Here is a 19,658-nt window from a genome sequence, read left to right on the forward strand (position 1 = left end):
AGTTTGCCTTTTCATTTTCTTCATAGTGCCTTTTGAAGAGCAGAGGCTTCACTTTGGATGAGGACAACTTTCTTTCTTTTCCTTTGATACCATTTTTTATTCCCTACCTAAGAAACTGCTGTCTGCTCCAAGGTGGTGAAGTATTTTGTTTCACTCAAGAAGCTGTACACACTTAAAGTTTACTTTTAAAGTCTACCTATGGTCCATCTCAAATTAGTTCTGTCCATGGTGGGATGCAGGTTCCAGGCAATTCACTGCCCACTTGTTCTGGCATCACTTGTTGCAAAGACTTTCCTTTTCCCCCCTTGAAGTGGCACATCTGGCAAAAGCAATGGACCGAATCCACGTGGGTCTGGTTCAGAACTCTTTATTCTGTTCTATCGATCTACTCATCTGTCTTTCACCAACACCACACTGTCTGAAACACCGCAGCTTTAGAGAAGGTCTTGAAATGCAGGAGTTTGAGTCCTCTAACTTTGTTCTTCTTCCTCAAGGCTATTTTGGCCATTCTAGGCCTTTGTGTTTCCATATAAATTTTAGAATCAGCTGTCAATTTCCAGAGAAGCACTTCTGGGATTCTGACTGAGATTTCACTGAGTAGAAAGATCAGCCTGGGGAGAAGGGCACGTCACAGATAAGCTCCAGTTCACGAGCTCGGCGATCCTCTCCATTCACGGGGGTCTCCTGGAGTTTCCCACAGCAAGGTGTTGTAGTTTTCAGTGGAACAGTACTAACACATCTTGCGTTAAATTTATCCCAAGGTAGTTGGTTTTGATGCTATTTTAAATGGTACGTTTCTGCCCTTCTCTGTTGGTCGTCAGTATACACAGATACAATTGATATCTACGGATAGCGCTGTATCCTGCTCCTTGCCAAGTTCACTTATTAGTAGTCGTAGTAGTTTTGTAGATGCCACAGGATTTTTTACATCCATGATCACTTTGTTTACGAATAAAAGCCCATCAACTTGAAAAGTGCTTAATTGTCTTTTACCTTTAATAAGACACCTCCCCAGACACCAAAGGCCCTACATCATCTCCCCCCAGGCTCTTTCCTCCCCATTAAGAGCCAGACTTCTTAAAGAATTATGTGCCCAAGTCTTTCCCTCTGCCTCCTCTGCCTCACTCACTCTTCCACCCCCTCCCCCACCCCGCCCCCAATTAGAGAGGTAGCTGTTCCTGAGTCACCGACCTCCTCCCCTGGGTGCTGTTAAACCCGACAGTGACTTCCCAGTGCTCACCTCGCCACTGTCTGGGCCACATTTGACCTGGCTGATCCCTCCCTCCCCCTTCCCTTGGCTTGTGGACCCAGCCCTGCACAGGCCTCCTGTCCAGCTCTCCAGTCTCCCCTGCACCTCTTCCTGCCCACGGCCCAGGGGTCTCAAGGGCTGCCTCCAGCACTTCCCCCGCCATGCTCCCCCTCCGCAATCTCACCCACATGCCATCACCTCTGCACACCTGCTCACAGGCCTGAGCCTCGAGCCCTGGACCTCTCCCTGCTCAGACACCTCCCACAGACGTCGGCTCTGAGCGCCCGATCCACATGTCCCAGACAGAAGGCCCGACGTCCTCCTGAGCCCCACACCACCCGCACTTTCCCAGAGCTCCCCAGGCTGGCCCGTGCCCCCATCCACCCCCAGGTGTGCAGTCCCGAGGTCAAGGGTCCCCTGTCCCTCCCTGGAGCCACGTCCATCACCCAGTCTTCACCTGGCGCCCGCGGAACATGCTCAGACCCACGCACACCGCTTAAGGCAGTAGGAAGGAGAACGGGCCCTGGCAGTCGCGCTCTGCTGCCCCCACCCCCCATCCGCACTGCTGTGCCCCCGCCCCGCGCCCCTCCCCAGGCCTTGGCAAACGCTACTCCTTGGACATCCTCTCCCCTTCCTTCTCTGTCCAGCACTTGGCCCCTCTTTCAGACCTCAGCTCAACTGCCCTGAGCTTGGGGCACTCTCCCCAACACCCCCCTCGGGACCACACCCCTCTACAAGTGGCCTGGCTCCCGCGCTTCCCCTGGCGGCGCCCCGGGCGCACAGTTACTCTGTACCCGTGTGATGTCCCCTCCCCACGGGGGCGGCCGTCCACCCGGCTGCCTTTTCAGGCCCAGCTCAGCCCCGGCCAGTGGCAGGGGGCAATTAACTATTTTCAGGATACATGAATGGATGAGCTAAGGAACGCAGGACCGCTTTCTGGGAGACTGCGAGGGGGTTTCAGCAGAGGGTCAGGGCCCGAACCCTGGGCATCCTGGACCGTCAGGGACCCAGATCGGAACCTGGGGCAGCTGCACTGGGCAGCCCCGCCACGAGGGTGGGCAGGGGCGGGAGGCGGGGGCAGAGCCTGCGGACCCGCCTGCGAGGACGCGACCCGGGTCAGGCGGGCGCCTCGCCCTCAAGTCCTCTCCGAGGGGCTGGAGGCGCGCTCACTGCGTGGGCGCCGGAGCGGTTCGCCTCCGGACAATTCTGGCCCCGCCGCCGACCCGTAGGTCCCGCCCTTCCTGTCGCTAGGCAACCGCTGGGCCGCGGAGAGAAAGCTAAGCGACCTTGGGCAGCGGGCACCTCGGACGCCGGCGTCATGGATCCGGTCATAATGCAGGAACTGGCCCGCGCTGAGAGCCAGCAGGGTGGGTGGGGGGGCGCCAGGACCCGCCCGCCGCCCGCCCCTGGGGAGACCCCGGGACCCGCCGGACCCCCGCCCCCCGGGGAGGCCCCGGGACCCGCCGGACCCCCGCCCCCGGGGAGAACTCGGGACCCGCCGAGACCCTCACTCCTGGGGAGGCTGTCCCCACCCTGTTGACCCCCGCCCTGCCTGACCCAATGACCCCTTGAAGCCAGCACTTCGAGGATTTGTCTGACTTGGGCAAACTAAGGCGCCTTTTTAAAAGGAAGCCTTTCGTCCTTCCTAACCGTTGCTCAAGGATTATTCACCTCACGCTGCTCCTGAAGCCGGAGCCGCAGAGCTGCTGCGGGGCCCGGAGGGCTGAGCTCGGGCATCTCGCTGCTGGGCTCCTTCCCCCGGAGAGGACCGGGCCAGCGCGGGCGCCAGCACGGGGGTGCCTGCCCGACCCCGGCCCCGTCCCGGGCCCTCCTGACCGTCCCCACTGCTGCTTGGTGGTGCAGTGGCTGCGTGATGACCAAATCTGCCTCAACTCCTGTCCTGATAGATGCTGCGTCCCTGAAGAGGGCTTATCAGTTGATCAAGTCCGCCAACCTGGGGAAATCAGAGTTTGACCCCACAGAAAGCTTCAGCCCCGACCTGTTTGTTTTGTGTGCAGAACAGGCCCTGAAGGTGATTAATCCCAGGGGTCCTAGGGAGGCGCCTTCAGGGGACCCCGATTTCTTGGTTTGTACTAGAAGCGGGAAGCGGCAGCCCCTGGTGGGTGGTCCACTGGGCTGCCCCCTCTGCGAACTTCTTGGGGGGGGGGGTCTGTGTTCTCGCGCAGATGGGGCAGCCCGAGGTGAGCGAGGACTGCATCCGGATGTACTTCAAGGTGAAGGGGCCGGTCACCCAGTTTCTGGGCCGAGCGCACCTGTGCAGGGCCCAGCTGTGTGCCCCCAAGTCCACCGAAAACATGGTGAGAGGCGATTCCGGGCCCTGTCCCAGCGTCCCCGCCGGCCCTGCGTGCTGGTTCCTCCCGATTTTCTTTATTGTCCTTTTGAATCATGAAGCCTTGGTGTGTACAACCTTGAGTGTCTTGGCGAGGTGAAGCGCAGCCTTAGCTAGTTGGCCGTCCTGAAATGAATATATAATTGTCTTACTGTATTTTTCCCCTGAGGTTGCTTTCATTCTCCTCAAAGTTCCACGGCTTGTACCGCCGCAGTTAAAATTCCCCCGCCTCCAGACGGCGTCAGGCAGACTCACCTTAAAACGGCTTTGTTGGGAGTTGGGTGACCAGATTCATCTTCAGTGAAGTGAGATGCCGCATTTCCCACCTGTGCTTTTCCCTGAGGGGTCTGGCTTGTGTCCTTTTGACCTCTGCCCTTTGTGTCCCCATGCCTGGTCATGCCTGCAGCACAGGTGGGGCGCAGGGTGGGGTGGGGGGTGGACTTCCAGGCTTCCAGGGAGGGGGCGGAGCTCCTGAGAGCTTCTGTGAACTCCCACTGTTCACACCCTGGGGGCTGGGCCGTCTTCAGAGAGACTTAATGTTCAGGGGAGTGACGGTGACCGGTGATTGATGTTCCAGTAGCAAATTTGACCTAATTGTGCGTTCTTTATGTTGTTTAGGAGGAATTTGAAAATTGCGTGACTCAGTATATGAAGGCAATCAACTTTACAAAAGGAGAACCAAGGTGAGCAAGGCGGATCGGCCATTTCTAACTGAGTGTGTACAAGGTTTAGAACCAGAACTTACCAGGTGGTTCTGTCTGTTTGGACGCTGGGGTTTTTGTCTTGTTGTGTTCGTGTTTTACTGCATCTAAGGCTGTGGGCTCACGTCTCTAGCGTTGGAGCTGGGCCGCGTGCACACTCGACCCTTCAGCTGCATCCTCTTTCCTGTGCGAAGGTCTCTATGACCTGCAGATGCCTTTTGCCTGCTTTCTCTGTGGGAACCTCGCCTTTGACCAGTCCCCAGGCACCTCCCTTTCTGGTCCTCTCTGGGGGGTTGGCATCTGGGCTCCCTCCCTGCCCTGCCCCCACCGGCCTGTGCTCCCCCTGGCAGATCGCCTGGCCCACGGCTTCGTGTCTGGAGGGGTGATTCCCCTGAAACTCCAGCACAGTTTTCTACTTAATTACTGCTTAAATATTATTGAAATTGTTAAGTTTGCATACAAACTGGTATTGATACAGCCTATCTAAACAGGACACAACGTTTAAGGCACATTTAAGTATAAACCCTAGGTTCATTCATCATTCTCCCAGTGTCTGCTGTGGATGGCCTCCTCTGGCCAGCCCCTGTCGTAGGTGCTGGGGATACAGGGCCCAGCCCTGCAGACCCTTCCTCAGCGGGGACATCTGGATGGCAAGGCCCGGCCTTGAGCCAGAGGTTCTAAGGACAGTGGGTGTTTCAGGGGGACCATGCCCTGGACCCCTGGAGCCCAAGCTGTGGGCACTCTTGGGGAGGGGCCTGGTCAGTGCTGCACTCCAGGGGTCTTGGGGGGACGTGCAGACTGCCTGGGGGGGACCAGGAACCTCGGGGGCTGGTGGATGAGGGGTCTGAGTAGCCCCACGAAGGAGCAGGCAGCCTTGTCTTCCTGCTGGGCCTGGTCCTCCCTCCTCTGGGGCACAGCGGTCATCGGCAGCACCCGTCCATCAGACGACCAGCACCGCCAGGTACCTGGGTCCTGCAAGGCAGAGGTGGCCCCTCCAGAGAGGCACCTGGGTTCCCTCACTCGGGTTCTTCTGGGGGCTCCTGCAGCCCTCAGGAAAAATCCCAGCTTCTCAGGGCGCCCTGCTCCCTCCCCAGCGCTCCTCCTCACCCACCATGCACTTCATCCACGCTCACAGGGACCCCACCCAAGCCACTTTCCCTGTACTGCTCTCCTGGCTGATTCCTCCAGGCAGCCTTCCTTGATGCCCCCTGCACTTGCCCGTTCTTGTCTATCCCTTGAAAGCCGAAGGAGGCCTTCCTCATTGGGTACTTTTATGGGGAGCTGATCACTTTTCAGAATGGCCGAAGGAGTGATGGGATCTCTGGTCTGGACCCAGGAGCCTGTGGCGGGGTCTGAACTGGAGCCACCTACTCGGCTGAGCAGGGCATCTGGCAGCCAGGCCGGGGCGGCTCGGGCAGGGCTGCTGCACCTGCCAGAGACAGAGGCCCTGGGTTCCCTCAGCAAGGGGCTCAGGACGGACTGGCTCTGGGTGAGCCTCACCCACCCTCTTCTTGTGCCCCAGGTATTACTTCCTGGTGTATAACGCGTCGGTCCTCTACTGGCGAATGGCGAGGCCATTTCTCAAGCCTGGGTATCATCACCACCTGATCCCCAGCCTCTTGCAAATCGTGAGCGTGTTGAATGAGACTGAGGAAGAGGACAAGGGCTGGCGGGCAGAGCTGATGCTGTGAGTCGCCTGACGCCCGGCGGACGCTGGCCTTCCCCTCCCCGCTCCTGGTGGCCACATTTCACATCGCAGCCCTGGAAGTGCTCTCTAGTCCGAAGTTAGAGTCAGGTTTTGTGTGTCTTGTCTGCAGATGTTTCTAAACTCTGCAGACGTCATCACGGTGTCCTGTCAGACAGGTGTTCCCACAGGACAAGTGCTTCTACTCAGAACCCAGGAAGTGGGAGCCTGTGTCATAGTCCTGGCTCGTGGTTCTGAAAATAAATAAGTTGTGAATCTAGTAGACATTCTAGCAACATACAGCTTGGCCAGAATGCTCACGCATCCAGGTGGCCCCACTTGGGAAGCTTGCCCCGAGCGCATAACCCCAGGGACAGACAGCCCTGCGTGGATGTCAGCAAGTGGTCCCCAGCCGGCCAGGCGGGCTGAAAGGCGCTCGGTGACACTTTCCTGTATTTGGGTGGCATTGTCTGCGGCCAGTGACTTTGTGGATGCCACTGGGGGGGCCCAGAGGGTCGGCCCTGAAGTTGGAATGCAGAGTGTGCAGGCGTTCCTCACCTGCTTTACAGCTACGTGGGGAGGCCTTAACAGAAAATAAGTGAAACTGTGCTCTTTCTGTAAAACACCGTTGTTTGAGTCCTCGGTAATCACAGCGCAACAGTCCCCTTTCCCTTTGCAGGCAGTGGCCGAGCTCTCCAGCCCCGGCCCCAGCCCAGTGAGCCCCATACAGGGCGTGGGGTAAGGAGCTGGCCAATCCCTGCATCTTTCTGAAATTTGTAAAACATAAAAATATAATGACCGGATTATTAGACGTTTGCAGCAGAAAATGACTCCACCCAGGTTTAATATGGACTATTTTTGTATTATCCAGGGAGCTTCTGGAGTGTTATCTACAAGCTGGAAAACACGAGGAGGCCGCGAAATTTTGTGCCACCGCAGCACCGTTCATCAAGGCTAACGCGCCACAGAAATACCGACAAATATTTGCTCTCATGGTAAGCTGGAATATTCCAAACTGTAGAAAGAAGCCATTTTCTTAAGCCATTGTTCAGGAAACTATGGATAAAAAACAGCCAAGACCATCCACTGAGAGATACAAAAACATACATACAGATGTACAAGCATGAACAGAACAAAACAAAATCTTTTCCTTCGTTGTGACTGAATATTTCCTTTTTAACAGCACTGAATTTTTTAAAAAGTTAGCAGAAAATTAGTAATTTAAGTAATTACTGCAACAGTGTGTAAAGAGCGTTCATCACCTATTAATTTTATATATGGGAATCAACTTAAATTATATAAGAAAAACTAAACATAAAGCATAATAAATGAGAAAATGATTGTTAATTACAAAATTTTACTTTTAAAGGAGGAACATTTGTAAAATAATAGCTAAACAAAATATCTGGTCTTTCCCTAATTATTTGCTTAAATCTCTGTTAATATTCTCTTTTCATCTTATAACAGGTCCGACATGAATTAATGGATGAGCTTCAGTTAAAGGAAGAAAAGAGGAGTTCTATTAGCCTGTCTGTCACTTTCCAGATTAATATGCTAAAAGCGTAAGCGCTTTGGGAAGGGGACAGGCGCCACGTAGTCTGTGTGCCGGGTCGGGGGCACGTGTGCAGGGACGGTGAGGCTGGATGGCGGGCTCGGCCTTGCCTCCCTTTACTGAGAGGCTCCGGGGCGGATGCCAGAGTGAGCGCAGCTCCTCAGCAGTGAGGAGGGTGGCTTTAGAAGAGAGGGACAGCAGCCATGTCAGATGCTTCAGTTGGCCCTGCCAAAGGAAGCTTGAGACTTGACCATGAGCTTGAACAAAAAGAGAGTAGTTGTGGGTGAAACCCTCATAGGACTGGGTGAGAGCGCACGGGAGAGATTGTACCCAGGTAGAGACCTGCTGTGGTGGTGAGAGGGAAATGGGATGGTAGAGAACCTTGTGTGTGAGTGAGGAGATCCCAGTGTGTGTGAGTGAGGAGATCCCAGTGCGTGTGAGTGAGGAGATCCCAGTGTGTTAGTGAGGAGATCCCGGTGTGTGAGTGAGGAGATCCCGGTGTGTGAGTGAGGAGATCCCAGTGTGTGTGAGTGAGGAGATCCCGGTGTGTGAGTGAGGAGATCCCAGTGTGTTAGGAGATCCCAGTGTGTGAGTGAGGAGATCCCGGTATGTGTGAGGAGATCCCAGTGTGTGAGTGAGGAGATCCCGGTGTGTTAGTGAGGAGATCCCGGTGTGTGAGTGAGGAGATCCCAGTGTGTGTGAGTGAGGAGATCCCGGTGTGTGAGTGAGGAGATCCCAGTGTGTTAGGAGATCCCAGTGTGTGAGTGAGGAGATCCCAGTGTGTGAGTGAGGAGATCCCAGTGTGTGAGGAGATCCCAGTGTGTGAGTGAGGAGATCCCTGTGTGTGAGGAGATCCCAGCATGTGAGTGAGGAGATCCCGGTATGTGTGAGGAGATCCCAGTGTGTGAGTGAGGAGATCCCGGTATGTGTGAGGAGATCCCAGTGTGTGAGTGAGGAGATCCCGGTATGTGTGAGGAGATCCCAGTGTGTGAGTGAGGAGATCCCGGTATGTGTGAGGAGATCCCGGTGTGTGAGTGAGGAGATCCCGGTGTGTGAGTGAGGAGATCCCAGTGTGTGAGGAGATCCCAGTGTGTGAGTGAGGAGATCCCGGTATGTGTGAGGAGATCCCAGTGTGTGAGTGAGGAGATCCCGGTATGTGTGAGGAGATCCCGGTATGTGTGAGGAGATCCCAGTGTGTTAGTGAGGAGATCCTGGTATGTGTGAGGAGATCCCAGTGTGTGAGTGAGGAGATCCCGGTGTGTGAGTGAGGAGATCCCGGTATGTGTGAGGAGATCCCAGTGTGTGAGTGAGGAGATCCCAGTGTGTGAGTGAGGAGATCCCAGTGTGTGAGTGAGGAGATCCTGGTGTGTGAGGAGATCCCAGTGTGTTAGTGAGGAGATCCTGGTATGTGTGAGGAGATCCCAGTGTGTTAGTGAGGAGGTCCCAGTGTGTTAGGAGATCCCAGTGTGTGAGTGAGGAGATCCTGGTATGTGTGAGGAGATCCCAGTGTGTTAGTGAGGAGATCCCGGTGTGTTAGTGAGGAGATCCTGGTGTGAGAGTGAGGAGATGCCAGTGTGTGAGTGAGGAGATCCCGGTACGTGTGAGGAGATCCCGGTGTGTTAGGAGATCCCAGCATGTGAGTGAGGAGGTCCCAGTGTGAGAGTGAGGAGATCCCGGTATGTGTGAGGAGATCCCAGTGTGTGAGTGAGGAGATCCCGGTATGTGTGAGGAGGTCCCAGTGTGTTAGTGAGGAGATCCCAGTGTGTGAGTGAGGAGATCCCAGTGTGTGAGTGAGGAGATCCCAGCATGTGTGAGTGAGGAGATCCCAGCATGTGTGAGTGAGGAGATCCCAGTGTGAGAGTGAGGAGATCCCAGCATGTGTGAGTGAGGAGATCCCAGTGTGTGAGTGAGGAGATCCCAGTGTGTGAGTGGGGAGGACAGCTGTCCAGAGGAGGCAGGTGCTGGTCTGGGTTGGATCTGGGCAGATGGGAAGTGCCAAGCCTCCCTTCCGGTGGGCTCTTGGTGTGGGACTCGTTCTGGGTGCAGGGCCTGTGCACGGCGTCCTTGGAGTCCGTTCTTAGTGATGGAGGAAGATAGAGCCTGGGCTGGCAGTGAGGGAGGAGGGGCGTGAGAGGTCATCAGGAGAACGGAGGGGAGGAAGGAGGAGGTGTCGCCTTCGGCCTTCTGTTCAGTGAGGACACAAGTTCATAGACTTCAGATTTTTTTAGGATAGTTTAAAGAAATCTGACAGGATCTTTTGGTTGTTTAATATTTGATTAAATTGATCTACATTCTAGAAAATTGGATAAAAATGATTTATCTGAAGATATCAACAGAATTCTGAAGGATACCTATAAATGTTTAAGTTATTACAATCACCAGCACTTTCCTTCAATCAGAGAGGAAAAGTAAGTGTTTATGTTTTTCCAGTTTCACATTTAGGTACAGCATTTCATAACTATAGGAAAATGTGGGGGAAAAAAACATAACCATAATTACCCAAGCAAGTATCAACCATTGTGGAGGTTTTAGTGTATTTCTGTCTAGTCTTTTTTGTCCTGAGGTTTGTACTGTTTGGCAGCACTTGGGTTATGAAACTTCACATCATACTTTTTTAAAGTCAAATTCGACTTCTAATCACAAGTGCTTTTCAAGTCGTTGCACCGTCTTACACCTCTGAGCAGATGCCTGGCAGTTCGGCAGCGGAAGCACAGACCTCTCGCTGAGTGTCTCAGGTGTCAGTTCTCTGCTCCCTGAGTCCTGGGAGCGCTTCTCAGGGTTCAGTCCTGGATCGGATTCCTGGGAACTGGTATTTGAGCCAGAGGCTGAAAGAAAGGTCTGGAATGTACCCCCAGTTCAGCTCTTTCATCAGGTTCTCTGAGTTGTTCTAACTCAGAGCAGGTCCAGCTCGTCCCGTGCCTGGGCACAGCCTCCCTCAGGGGCCCCGGGAGATTCCAGAGGGGGGACCCTGGGGACAGAGGGGACCGCATGACACCAGGACAGCTGCCCCGCCGCCTGGGACGGCACTGACTCCACTGCAGGTCCGCTGCCTGCTGGCGAAGTGGAACTTTCTTTCGTATATTTATGGACATTTTTTTTCTCTCGTTAATTTTCCAATGATTTCTTTTGCCCAGTTTTTAAAAAGGAGGTTGTAAATCCTTTTACTAAGGACTTGCAAAAGCTTTTTCTATTTCAAAATTTGAGCCCTCCAATTCCAGTATAATTATCAATTGTGTCAGTATGTTTACCTTTTAGGTCTTTTAAAACAATTTTTGATGTACAGATGTGTTTTATTTTTATTTTATTTATTTATTTATTTATTTTTGGCTGCATTGGGTCTTTGTTGCTGCGCATGGGCTTCTCATTGTGGCGGCTTCTCTTGTCGCGGAGCCTGGGCTCTAGGCGCGCGGGCTTCATTCAGTAGTTGTGGCGCACGGGCTTAGTTGCTCCGCGGCATGTGGGATCTTCCGGGACCAGGGCTCGAACCCGTGTCCCCTGCATTGGCAGGCAGATTCCTAACCACTGCGCCACCAGGCAAGTCCCCAGGTGTGTTTTATTTAAGGTAAGAATAATTTGAGCTGACGTTCATCCCCCACCAGTCCTGGACCAGGCTCCATTTAGACCGTCAGGGAGTCCCCACACTCCTGGCCCAGCAGCCCGGTCGGTGGGCGCTGACCCGGCTCCCCCAGGAGCCCCGGCGTGTGGCCCGCACGGAGCCAGCTGCGCCCTGCTCCTGACCCCCCGCACCCGCCCCAGGCCTCTGTGCCTGCGCCCGCCACACACCCCCTCTCCCCCCACCCGTGGGTCTGTGGCTTCGCTGTTGCCAGTTTACTGTGTTGTGGCTCAGAGGCCGGCTGGGTGGCTTGTGATGCAGCTTCCCGAGTGCTCAGCCCAGTTGCTGCTCCCAGGCCTGGAAGGGGCGTGTCCCCTGCTGCCCAGGGTCACAGGCTCAGCCGCTTGGAGATGCTGTCTGTGGGGTCAGGTCCTTCCTCAGCCCCGAGGCTCCAGCCGTCTGTGAGGGGCCCCTGGGCTTCTGTATCTGGAATTCTGGGTAGAAATAAAAGTTCTGTGAGTTTAAGACCAAAACAGGACTGAAAATCAGTGATGGCTCCCTTTGTGGATTTTCCCTTCTTCCCTGCACAACGGGCCCAGGCGGCCGGAGCTCGGGGAGGCCAGAGGGGCTGCGGGTCTGGAGGCCCCGCCAGGGCCCTTGGAGGTCCGGGATGCGCGGGTCGGGGCGGAGGGCGGGGACCCGCACCCACCCCAGTGAAGGGAGAAGGGAGGGTGCCTGTTACAGCAGAGGCTGCTTGCTGCCGGGGTGAGTCGGGAGGCGGAGATACTGGACAGTATTCTCCTGGCTGAGAAGTGTCTTTGAGACTGAAAAAGGAAGCAGCAGCTGCATAAAGTGCAGTTAGGAAGTTCATCGAGGGGACTGACACACAGGCAGGAGCGGGCTGCGGACGACAATCCAGACGCATCGCAGCTGTGCTCCGGCCACCAAAAGGGGCGCAGGGGACTTAAAGGGGCCAGAGCTGAAAATGGCACCTGGCTACCAAGTGGGACCGAGGGTTTACCTCCCCTGGGGGTCCCGTGACCACTGGCAGCACAGGGCACTCTTCAGTTTTCATGTCAGGTGAAGGCAAGCGTTAGCGTTGCCGGGGCTCCTCTGGCGGGGACGCGTTCCTTGTGAGTGGGCGGAAGCTGGGTCGCGGTCACTAGAAGGGGGCGGGGGTGGGGCTGCGGGCCTGAGAGGAGCTGACAAAGTGCAGTCCGTGTGGTCCGGCCACACTCAGATTGTGACGCCTGCCTCGGAAAGAGCAGGGGGGTGTTGGCTTATCCCCAAGGGAGGCTGGCATGTCTGGGGACGCTGCTGGTGGCCGCTGTTGCTGGTGACCAGGGGTGCTGCTAAACACTCCACCGTGTGCAGGACGGGTCCCCACCCAGCAGAGAATTGCCTCATCAAGACGTGATGGTGTCAGGCTGAGAAGCCTGGCCCATCTCCCACCAGAACCACTGCCTTGATTCCTGCAGTTTTATATTAAGTCTTAAAATCAGGCAGTTTAGTCCTCTGACTTTGTTCTTTTTCAGAGTTGCTTAGGATAGCCTAGGTCCTTTGCATTTCCATACACAGTTTAGCATCAACCTGCTGATTTCCACAAAGACCCCCATTGGCAATTGGTGACTGTGAATGCTCTGGTCACGGGATAGGAAGAGCCAGCCCCGAGGAAATGCGTGTCTGTCTCTTGTCACCCCTGCCCCCCACCAAGGGCTCAAGTGATGATGCCCAGGGCTCACAGCCCCTCATCAGGCTGCACCTGCACCTGTCCTGAGGCAGTGGAAGTCCCTCCACATCCTGTGTCAGGGCCAGAGGGGGCTGGGCTTAGGGACCCTCACCATGATTTCTCTTCTCTTCCGTTTTATTCCTGCCTCCCCTGAGTGACAGCTGAAGGCTTATTCTACCCACAGGTGGGTGTTTCTTGTTGCCTCCTATTGACCCAATGCTGTTTTGTTTCTGTTTCCAGAATTCTTTTGCTTTTTGAATTAGCTCATCTTTCTCTGATCTTGAAGTGTGGGGAGATCGCCTCTGACTGCCTCTCAGACTTGAAGAAGATGGACAGCAAAGTAGGTGGTCAGGGGCTGGGGGCACCACCCCCGCTCACTGTGACCTGGGCATGAGAGGCAAACAAAAAAAAAACAAAACGGGAAAGGAATTCAAAAGCCCCTCACCAGGAGGGCCTAAATTGTTGTGTTGGTAAATTCCTTTCAGTCTTTTTTAAGTGCAATTCATACGTTTGAGATGATGTGATTTTTGCAGTTTTGCATCAATAGTATCATTAATGATAAATGGATCAAGTTGTCAAGAGAAGATAACAATTGTACATGTATATGCATCCAACATCGGAGCACCTAAATATATTAAGCAAATACGAACAAATCTGAAAGCAGAAATAGACAGCAATGCAACAATAGTAGGAATCTTTAATACCCCACTTTCAACATGGATAGATCATCCAGACAGAAGATCAGTAAGTATGTATTGGGCTTGAACTACACTTTAGACAAAATGAGCCTAATAGACATCTGTAGAACATTCCATTCAATGGAGGAAAATACACATTCTTCTCAAGCACGCATGGAACATTCTCCAGGACAGATCATATATTGGATCAGTGGTACCCAACCTTTTGGGCACCAGGGACCAGTTTTGAGGAAGACAGTTCTTCCACGGACGGTGGGTGGGGGTTGTTCAGGCGGTAATGCGAGCGCTGGGGAGCGGCAGGTGACGCTTTGCTCGCTCGCCCGCCGCTCACCTCCAGCTGTGCGGCCTGGTTCCTAACAGGCTGTGGACTGGTACCGGTCCACAGACCGAGGGTTCGGGACCCCTGTGTTAGATCATAAAACAAGTCTCAACAAATTTAAGATGATTTTCTGACCACAGTGGTGTGACACCAGAAATCAGCAACAGGAGGAAAGCTAGAAATTCACACAAGTGTGGAAATTAAACAACATACTCCTGAACAAAGAAGAAATCAAAAGGGAAAAAAAAGATTTTGAAACATAGGACAATGGAAACACAACATACCAAAACTTATAGAATATAGCAAAAGCAGTCCTAAGAGGGAAGTTCATAGCCAAAAACACCTACAATAAGAAAAAAGAAAGATTTCAAATAAATGACCTATATTTATACCTCAAGGAACTAAAAAAAACCCCCAAAGAACAGAACAAAGCCCAAAGTTAGCAGAAGGAAGGAAATAACAAAGATCAGAGCAAAAAACAAATGAAATAGAGACCAGAAAACAAATAGAAAAGATCATTGAAACTAACAGCTGGTTTTTTGAAAAAATAAACAAAATTGACAAACAGCTAGACTAGGAAAAAAAGAGAAGGCTCAGAATCAGAAATGAAAGAGGAGACATTACAACTGATAACACAGAAATACAAAGGATCATAGAGACTACTATGAACAATTATATGCCAGGAAGATGGGTAACCTATAAGAAATGGATAAATTCCCAGAAGCATACAACCTACCAAGACTGAATCACGGAGAAATAGAAAATCTGAATAGACCAATGGGTAAGGAGATTGTATCAGTAATCAAAAAATCTCCCAACAAGGACAAGATGACTTCACTGGTGAATTCTACCAAACATTTGAAGAAGAATTAATGCTAATCCTTCAAAAATTCTTCCAAAAAATTGAAGAGAAAGGAACACTCCCCAATTCAGTTCACAGGGTGAGCATTACCCTGATACCAAACCAGACAAAGACACTATAAGAAAAGAAAATTACAGGCCAATATCACAGATGAACACAGATGCAAAAATCCTCAACAAAATACTAGCAAATTGAATTCAGCAGAACACTGTAAAGATCAAACACCATGATCAGTGAGATTTATCCTGAGGTTGAAAGGATGGTTTAATGTAGGCAAATCAATAAATGTGATATATCACGTTAACAGAATGAAGGGTAAATATACAATCATCTTAACAGATGCAGGAAAAGCATTTGACAAAATTCAACATCCTGTCATGATAAAAACTCTCAACAAATTGGGTATAGAAGGAATGTACCTCCACATAACAAAGACCACATATGACAAGCCCACAGCTAACATTATATTCAATGGTGAAAGACTGAAAGCTTTTCTTCTAATATCAAGAATAAAACAAGGTTGCCCACTCTTGCCACTTCTGTGCAACATAGTACTGGAAGTTCTAGCCACAACAGTCAGACAAGAAAAAGAAAAATCATCCAAATCAGAAAGGAAGAAGTAAATGTGTCCCTGTTTGCATTTGGCATAACCTGTTTATACAGAGGAAACTCTAAAGACCCCACCAAAAACCATTAGAACTAATGAGCAAATTCAGTTAAGTTGCAGGATTCAAAATCATCATCCAAAAATCGGTTACGTTTCTGTTCACTAAAAATGAACTATCTGAGAGAGAAATTACAAAAACAATTCCATTTACAATAGCATCAAAAACAGTAAAAGACTTAAGAATACATTTAACCAAAGAATTGAAAGACTTGTGCACTGAAAACTAGAAGACATTGATGAAAGAAATTGAAGAAGACACAAAGAATGGAAAGATATCCCATATTCTTGGATTGCAAGAATGAAAATTGTTAAAATGTCTATACTACCCAAAATCACTGACAGATTCAATGCAATCCTTATCACAATTCCAATGACATTTCTCAAGAAATAGAAAAAAAAATTGTATGGAACCACAGAAGAGCCAAAGCACTCTTGAGAAAGAAGAACAAAACTGGAGGCATCACACTTCCTTATTTCCAGCTATACCACAAAGCCATAGTAATCAAAACATATGGTACTGGTACGAAAGTAGACACATAGACCAATGGAACAGAATTGAGAGCCCAGAAATAAGGCCACACACATAATGTCAACTAATCTTTGACAAGGGCAACAAGAAAACACCATAGGGAAAGGACACCGTTAAATAAACGGTGCTGGGAAAACTGAATGGCCACATACAGATGAATGAAATTGGACCCCTACCTTTCACCACTCACAAAAATTAAATGGATTACAGACTTTAAGACCTGAAATCATAAAACTCCTATATGAATACATAGGACAAAAACTTATTGACATTGGTCTGGGCAATGATTTTTTGAATATGACAACAAAAGCAAAAGTAAACAAGTAGAACTACATCAAACTAAAAAGTGTCTGCACAGCAAAGGAAACAACACAATGAAAAGGCAACCTATGGCATAGGAGAAAAATATTTGCAAACCATATATCTGATAAGGATTTAATATCTAAAATATATAGGGAACTCATACATCAGTAGGAAATCATCATCCAATGGGAAACAATGGGCTAAGGACCTGAATAGACATTTTTCCAAAGAAGATACTCAAATCGTACATGAAAAGGTGCTCAACATCATCAGGGAGATAAAATCAAAACCTCAGTGAGTATCACCCCACACCTGTTAGAATGGCTGTTATCAAAAAGACGAGATAACAAGTGTTGGTGAGGATGTGGAGAAAAGGGAACCCTTGTGTTCTGTTGTTGGGAATGTAAATTGATACAGCTATTATGGAAAACAGTAGGGAAGTTCTTTAAAAAATTAAAAATAGAACTACCATATGATCTAACAATCCCACTTCTGTGTGTATGTCCAAAGGAAATGAAATCAGGATCTCAAAGAGATACCTACACCCACATGTTCACTGCAGCATTATTCACAAAAGCAAGATGTGGACACAACCTAAGTGTCTGTTGATGGATGAATGGATAAAGAAAATTGTGTGTGTGTGTGTAATGCAGTGTTATTCAGCCATGAGAAAGGACATCCTGCCATTTGTGACTGTGGATGAATATGGAGGGCATTACGCTCAGTGAAAGAAGCCAGACAGAGAAACAGAACAGCATGGTGGTTGCCAGGGCCTGGGGGTGCAGGAAGTGCGGAGGTGCTGATCAAAGGGGACAAACTTTCAGCTTTAAGATGAAAACGTTTTGAGGATCTAATGTACAGCGTGGTGACTATAGTTCATAATTCTGTAGAGTATACTTGAAATTTGGTAAGAAAGATCTTAAGCATTCTCACCAAAAAGAAAACAAAACAACAATGAGGTGAGGTGATGGATGAATTAATTCATTTGATTATGGGAATCATTCCACAATGTATACGCTTTTACACTTTATACATTTACTCTTTAAATATATACAATTTTATTTGTCAGTTATACCTAAATTAAAATTTTTACATAAAAATAAAGCAGAGTAGACTTTTCAGAAAAAAAGATTAGCAAACTTTCGAAGGTATAGTAATGCAAACTATCCAAAATGAAACAGAAAGGAGAAACACTAAGGAGGATCTAGGGAACATGAGTGAGCTTGGGACGACTGCAAGCAGACTAATGTGTATGTAATCGGAGTCCCTGAAGAATAGAGAAAGGAGGGAACAGAAAAAAATATTTTAAGAAATAATGGCTCAAAATTCTAAATTTAATCGTCTGTAAAGCGCAGGAAATTATGTACTGAGGAACAGAGAGAAGAATGACAGCAGACTTTCTGTAGGAAATAATACAAGCCAAAAGACATAAGATCAACATCCTTAAAATATTAAAATAAAATTAAAAAAACTATCAACCTAAAAAATCTACACTCAGAGAAAATATCTTTGAAAATCAGAGGCAAAATAAGTATTTATTAAAATATACAAAATCTGAAAGAGCCTCACTTACACTACAAGAAATTTTAAAGGACTTTTTCAAGCAGAAGGAAAATGATGCCAGGCGGAAATCTGGATCCACACAAATAGTGAAGAGGACCAGCAAGGGGAGCCACATGAGTCACACAGAGACTGAAAAATATGTAAATCTCTTGAAAAGATAATTGGCTATTTAAATCAAAGATAATAACATGGATCAAAAGACTCAATATTGTTAAGATGTCAGTTTTCTCCAGATTGAACTGTACATTCAATGCGATTCAAAGTTCCGGCAGGAGTGTTTCAAAAATTGACAAACTGAGTATAAAATTTACATGGAAATGCAAAGGATCTAGAATAGCTAAAAGCAGCTTTGAAAAAGCAGAACAATGTCAGAAGACGAGCATGACCTGATAGAAAGGCACCGTGGTTAAGACAGGGTGGCCTTGACATGGAGACTCACAGAGACTGAGGGACAGGACAGGGTCCAGAAAGAGACCTGCAAACTCGGGGCCTCCAGCTTGGATGAGGTGCAGAGGCTTCCGGTGGGTGACAGAGCATCTTGTCCCCAAATGGTACCAGACAAGGAAACAACCACACGCGAGAAAGTGAGCGTCGGCCTGCACTTCATACTGTGGATGGAAATTAACTCAAAATGCATCATAAACCAAAACGTGAGAGTTAAAATGATAAAACTTCTGGGAAAAACGTTAAGAGAAAAAAAATAAGAGGAAACTTTGTGAGCTGTTATCTCACAAGCACACACCTAGTAGATGGCTAGACTGGAGGCTGACCGTCCCAGATGGCCAGGAGTGGGATGGGAAATGGCAACCCCTTGGGAAAACAGTTGAGCAGTTTGTAAAAGTTAAGTGTGCCCCAGCCACCCACCCAGCAAATCCCAGGCCCCTGCTGCCCCGCCGCCTCCAGCAGGACGCCCCGTCCAAACCTGGCAGGGATTCAATGAAAGAAATCGCCGGCCAAATTTCATAACAGAGCGTTTGTCTGAAGTTGGTGTAGTTATTTAAAAGTTCTGTGTCCAGTGAAATTAACTATCAAAGGTGAAAAACAATTTTTTTCTAGCTTTCTCATTTAAATCTTTGCATCTTTTGGAAACATTTTAAGTTTTTCTTATATATATTTGTATTATCTAGTTTTTATTTGTTGAATTTCTACCTAGTACACGAATTGTATTTTTAAATGGTCTTTGAAGTTCATGCATGTGCATGATCGCATTCGTTAAAACTCTCCATCTTACACAACAACTCCTGTGCCCCGCAGGATCCTGGGAAGCTAATTGAAATCGAATGCCTGGAGTATGAATTGGAAGCTGTAAGACTTGCAAATAAAATTAAAATCTACACCCGAGAGGCTGTGGAGGTAAGTCCTCGACTAGGAGCCGCAGCAGATGCTGAACTGTTGTGCAGGTTCCCTGGACCCTGTGACTTGACTGGTGCCAGGTTTGGGGGGGAGACCTGACAGGCGCGGGCCAGCCCCCGTGCCCTGGTTTCCCACCCGCGACTGTGGCCTCGCTGGCAGGAGCTCCAGGGGCCTGGGTGGCCCTCAGCTGCCGAGGCCGGCTGCCGTCCTCCTCCGCGGCACGGAGCTGTGTCCCCCACGGCTCCCAGGGCCACCTTGGCCTGGCGGACGTCTGGGTTCATGCAGCCCATTCTCTGGGCCGGGGGCTGGGGTGAGACCGTCCTCTGGCCAAGCCCTCCTGCGGCCTGTGTGGAGTGGCCCACCCCAGCACACTGATAACGCTTGCCATTGGTGAACGCTGAGTCCCCATGAGAGCCCTTTGCCATCCTGACTCAGGTCCAGGAAGGCAGACGTTGCCCCGGCTCTAGTGCGGGGCTGCCGGCCTCGCTGGGCTTGGGAAACAGAGGGGCTCCAGTGAAGTGGTGAGGTCATCACAGGGGCTGGGGG

The 19,658-nt window shown here is 50.2% G+C and overlaps 1 protein-coding gene across 7 annotated transcripts in view; it reads left to right on the forward strand.

Moving 5' to 3' along the window:
• Window positions 1-2,503: 2,503 nt before the first annotated feature.
• Window positions 2,504-19,658, forward strand: part of CFAP46 (cilia and flagella associated protein 46) — an 89,373-nt gene continuing 72,218 nt past the window's right edge. For 6 of the 7 annotated variants that reach the window (XM_082424866.1, XM_082424869.1, XM_082424867.1 and 3 more), the window contains exons 1-10: window positions 2,504-2,616; window positions 3,157-3,281; window positions 3,436-3,567; window positions 4,218-4,282; window positions 5,823-5,987; window positions 6,856-6,979; window positions 7,452-7,546; window positions 9,834-9,944; window positions 13,059-13,158; window positions 19,014-19,112. In XM_082424866.1, coding sequence (XP_082280992.1) covers window positions 2,568-2,616; window positions 3,157-3,281; window positions 3,436-3,567; window positions 4,218-4,282; window positions 5,823-5,987; window positions 6,856-6,979; window positions 7,452-7,546; window positions 9,834-9,944; window positions 13,059-13,158; window positions 19,014-19,112 — 1,065 coding nt within the window. In that variant the 5' untranslated portion in view covers window positions 2,504-2,567. Of the gene's footprint in view, window positions 2,617-3,156; window positions 3,282-3,435; window positions 3,568-4,217; window positions 4,283-5,822; window positions 5,988-6,855; window positions 6,980-7,451; window positions 7,547-9,833; window positions 9,945-13,058; window positions 13,159-19,013; window positions 19,113-19,658 lie in introns of those variants that run through there. The other variant, XM_082424868.1, reaches the window with a different exon arrangement.

Source organism: Balaenoptera physalus (assembly GCF_965194825.1).
Source record: "Balaenoptera physalus genome assembly, chromosome: 14".
NCBI classification, from domain to species: Eukaryota; Metazoa; Chordata; class Mammalia; order Artiodactyla; family Balaenopteridae; genus Balaenoptera; species Balaenoptera physalus.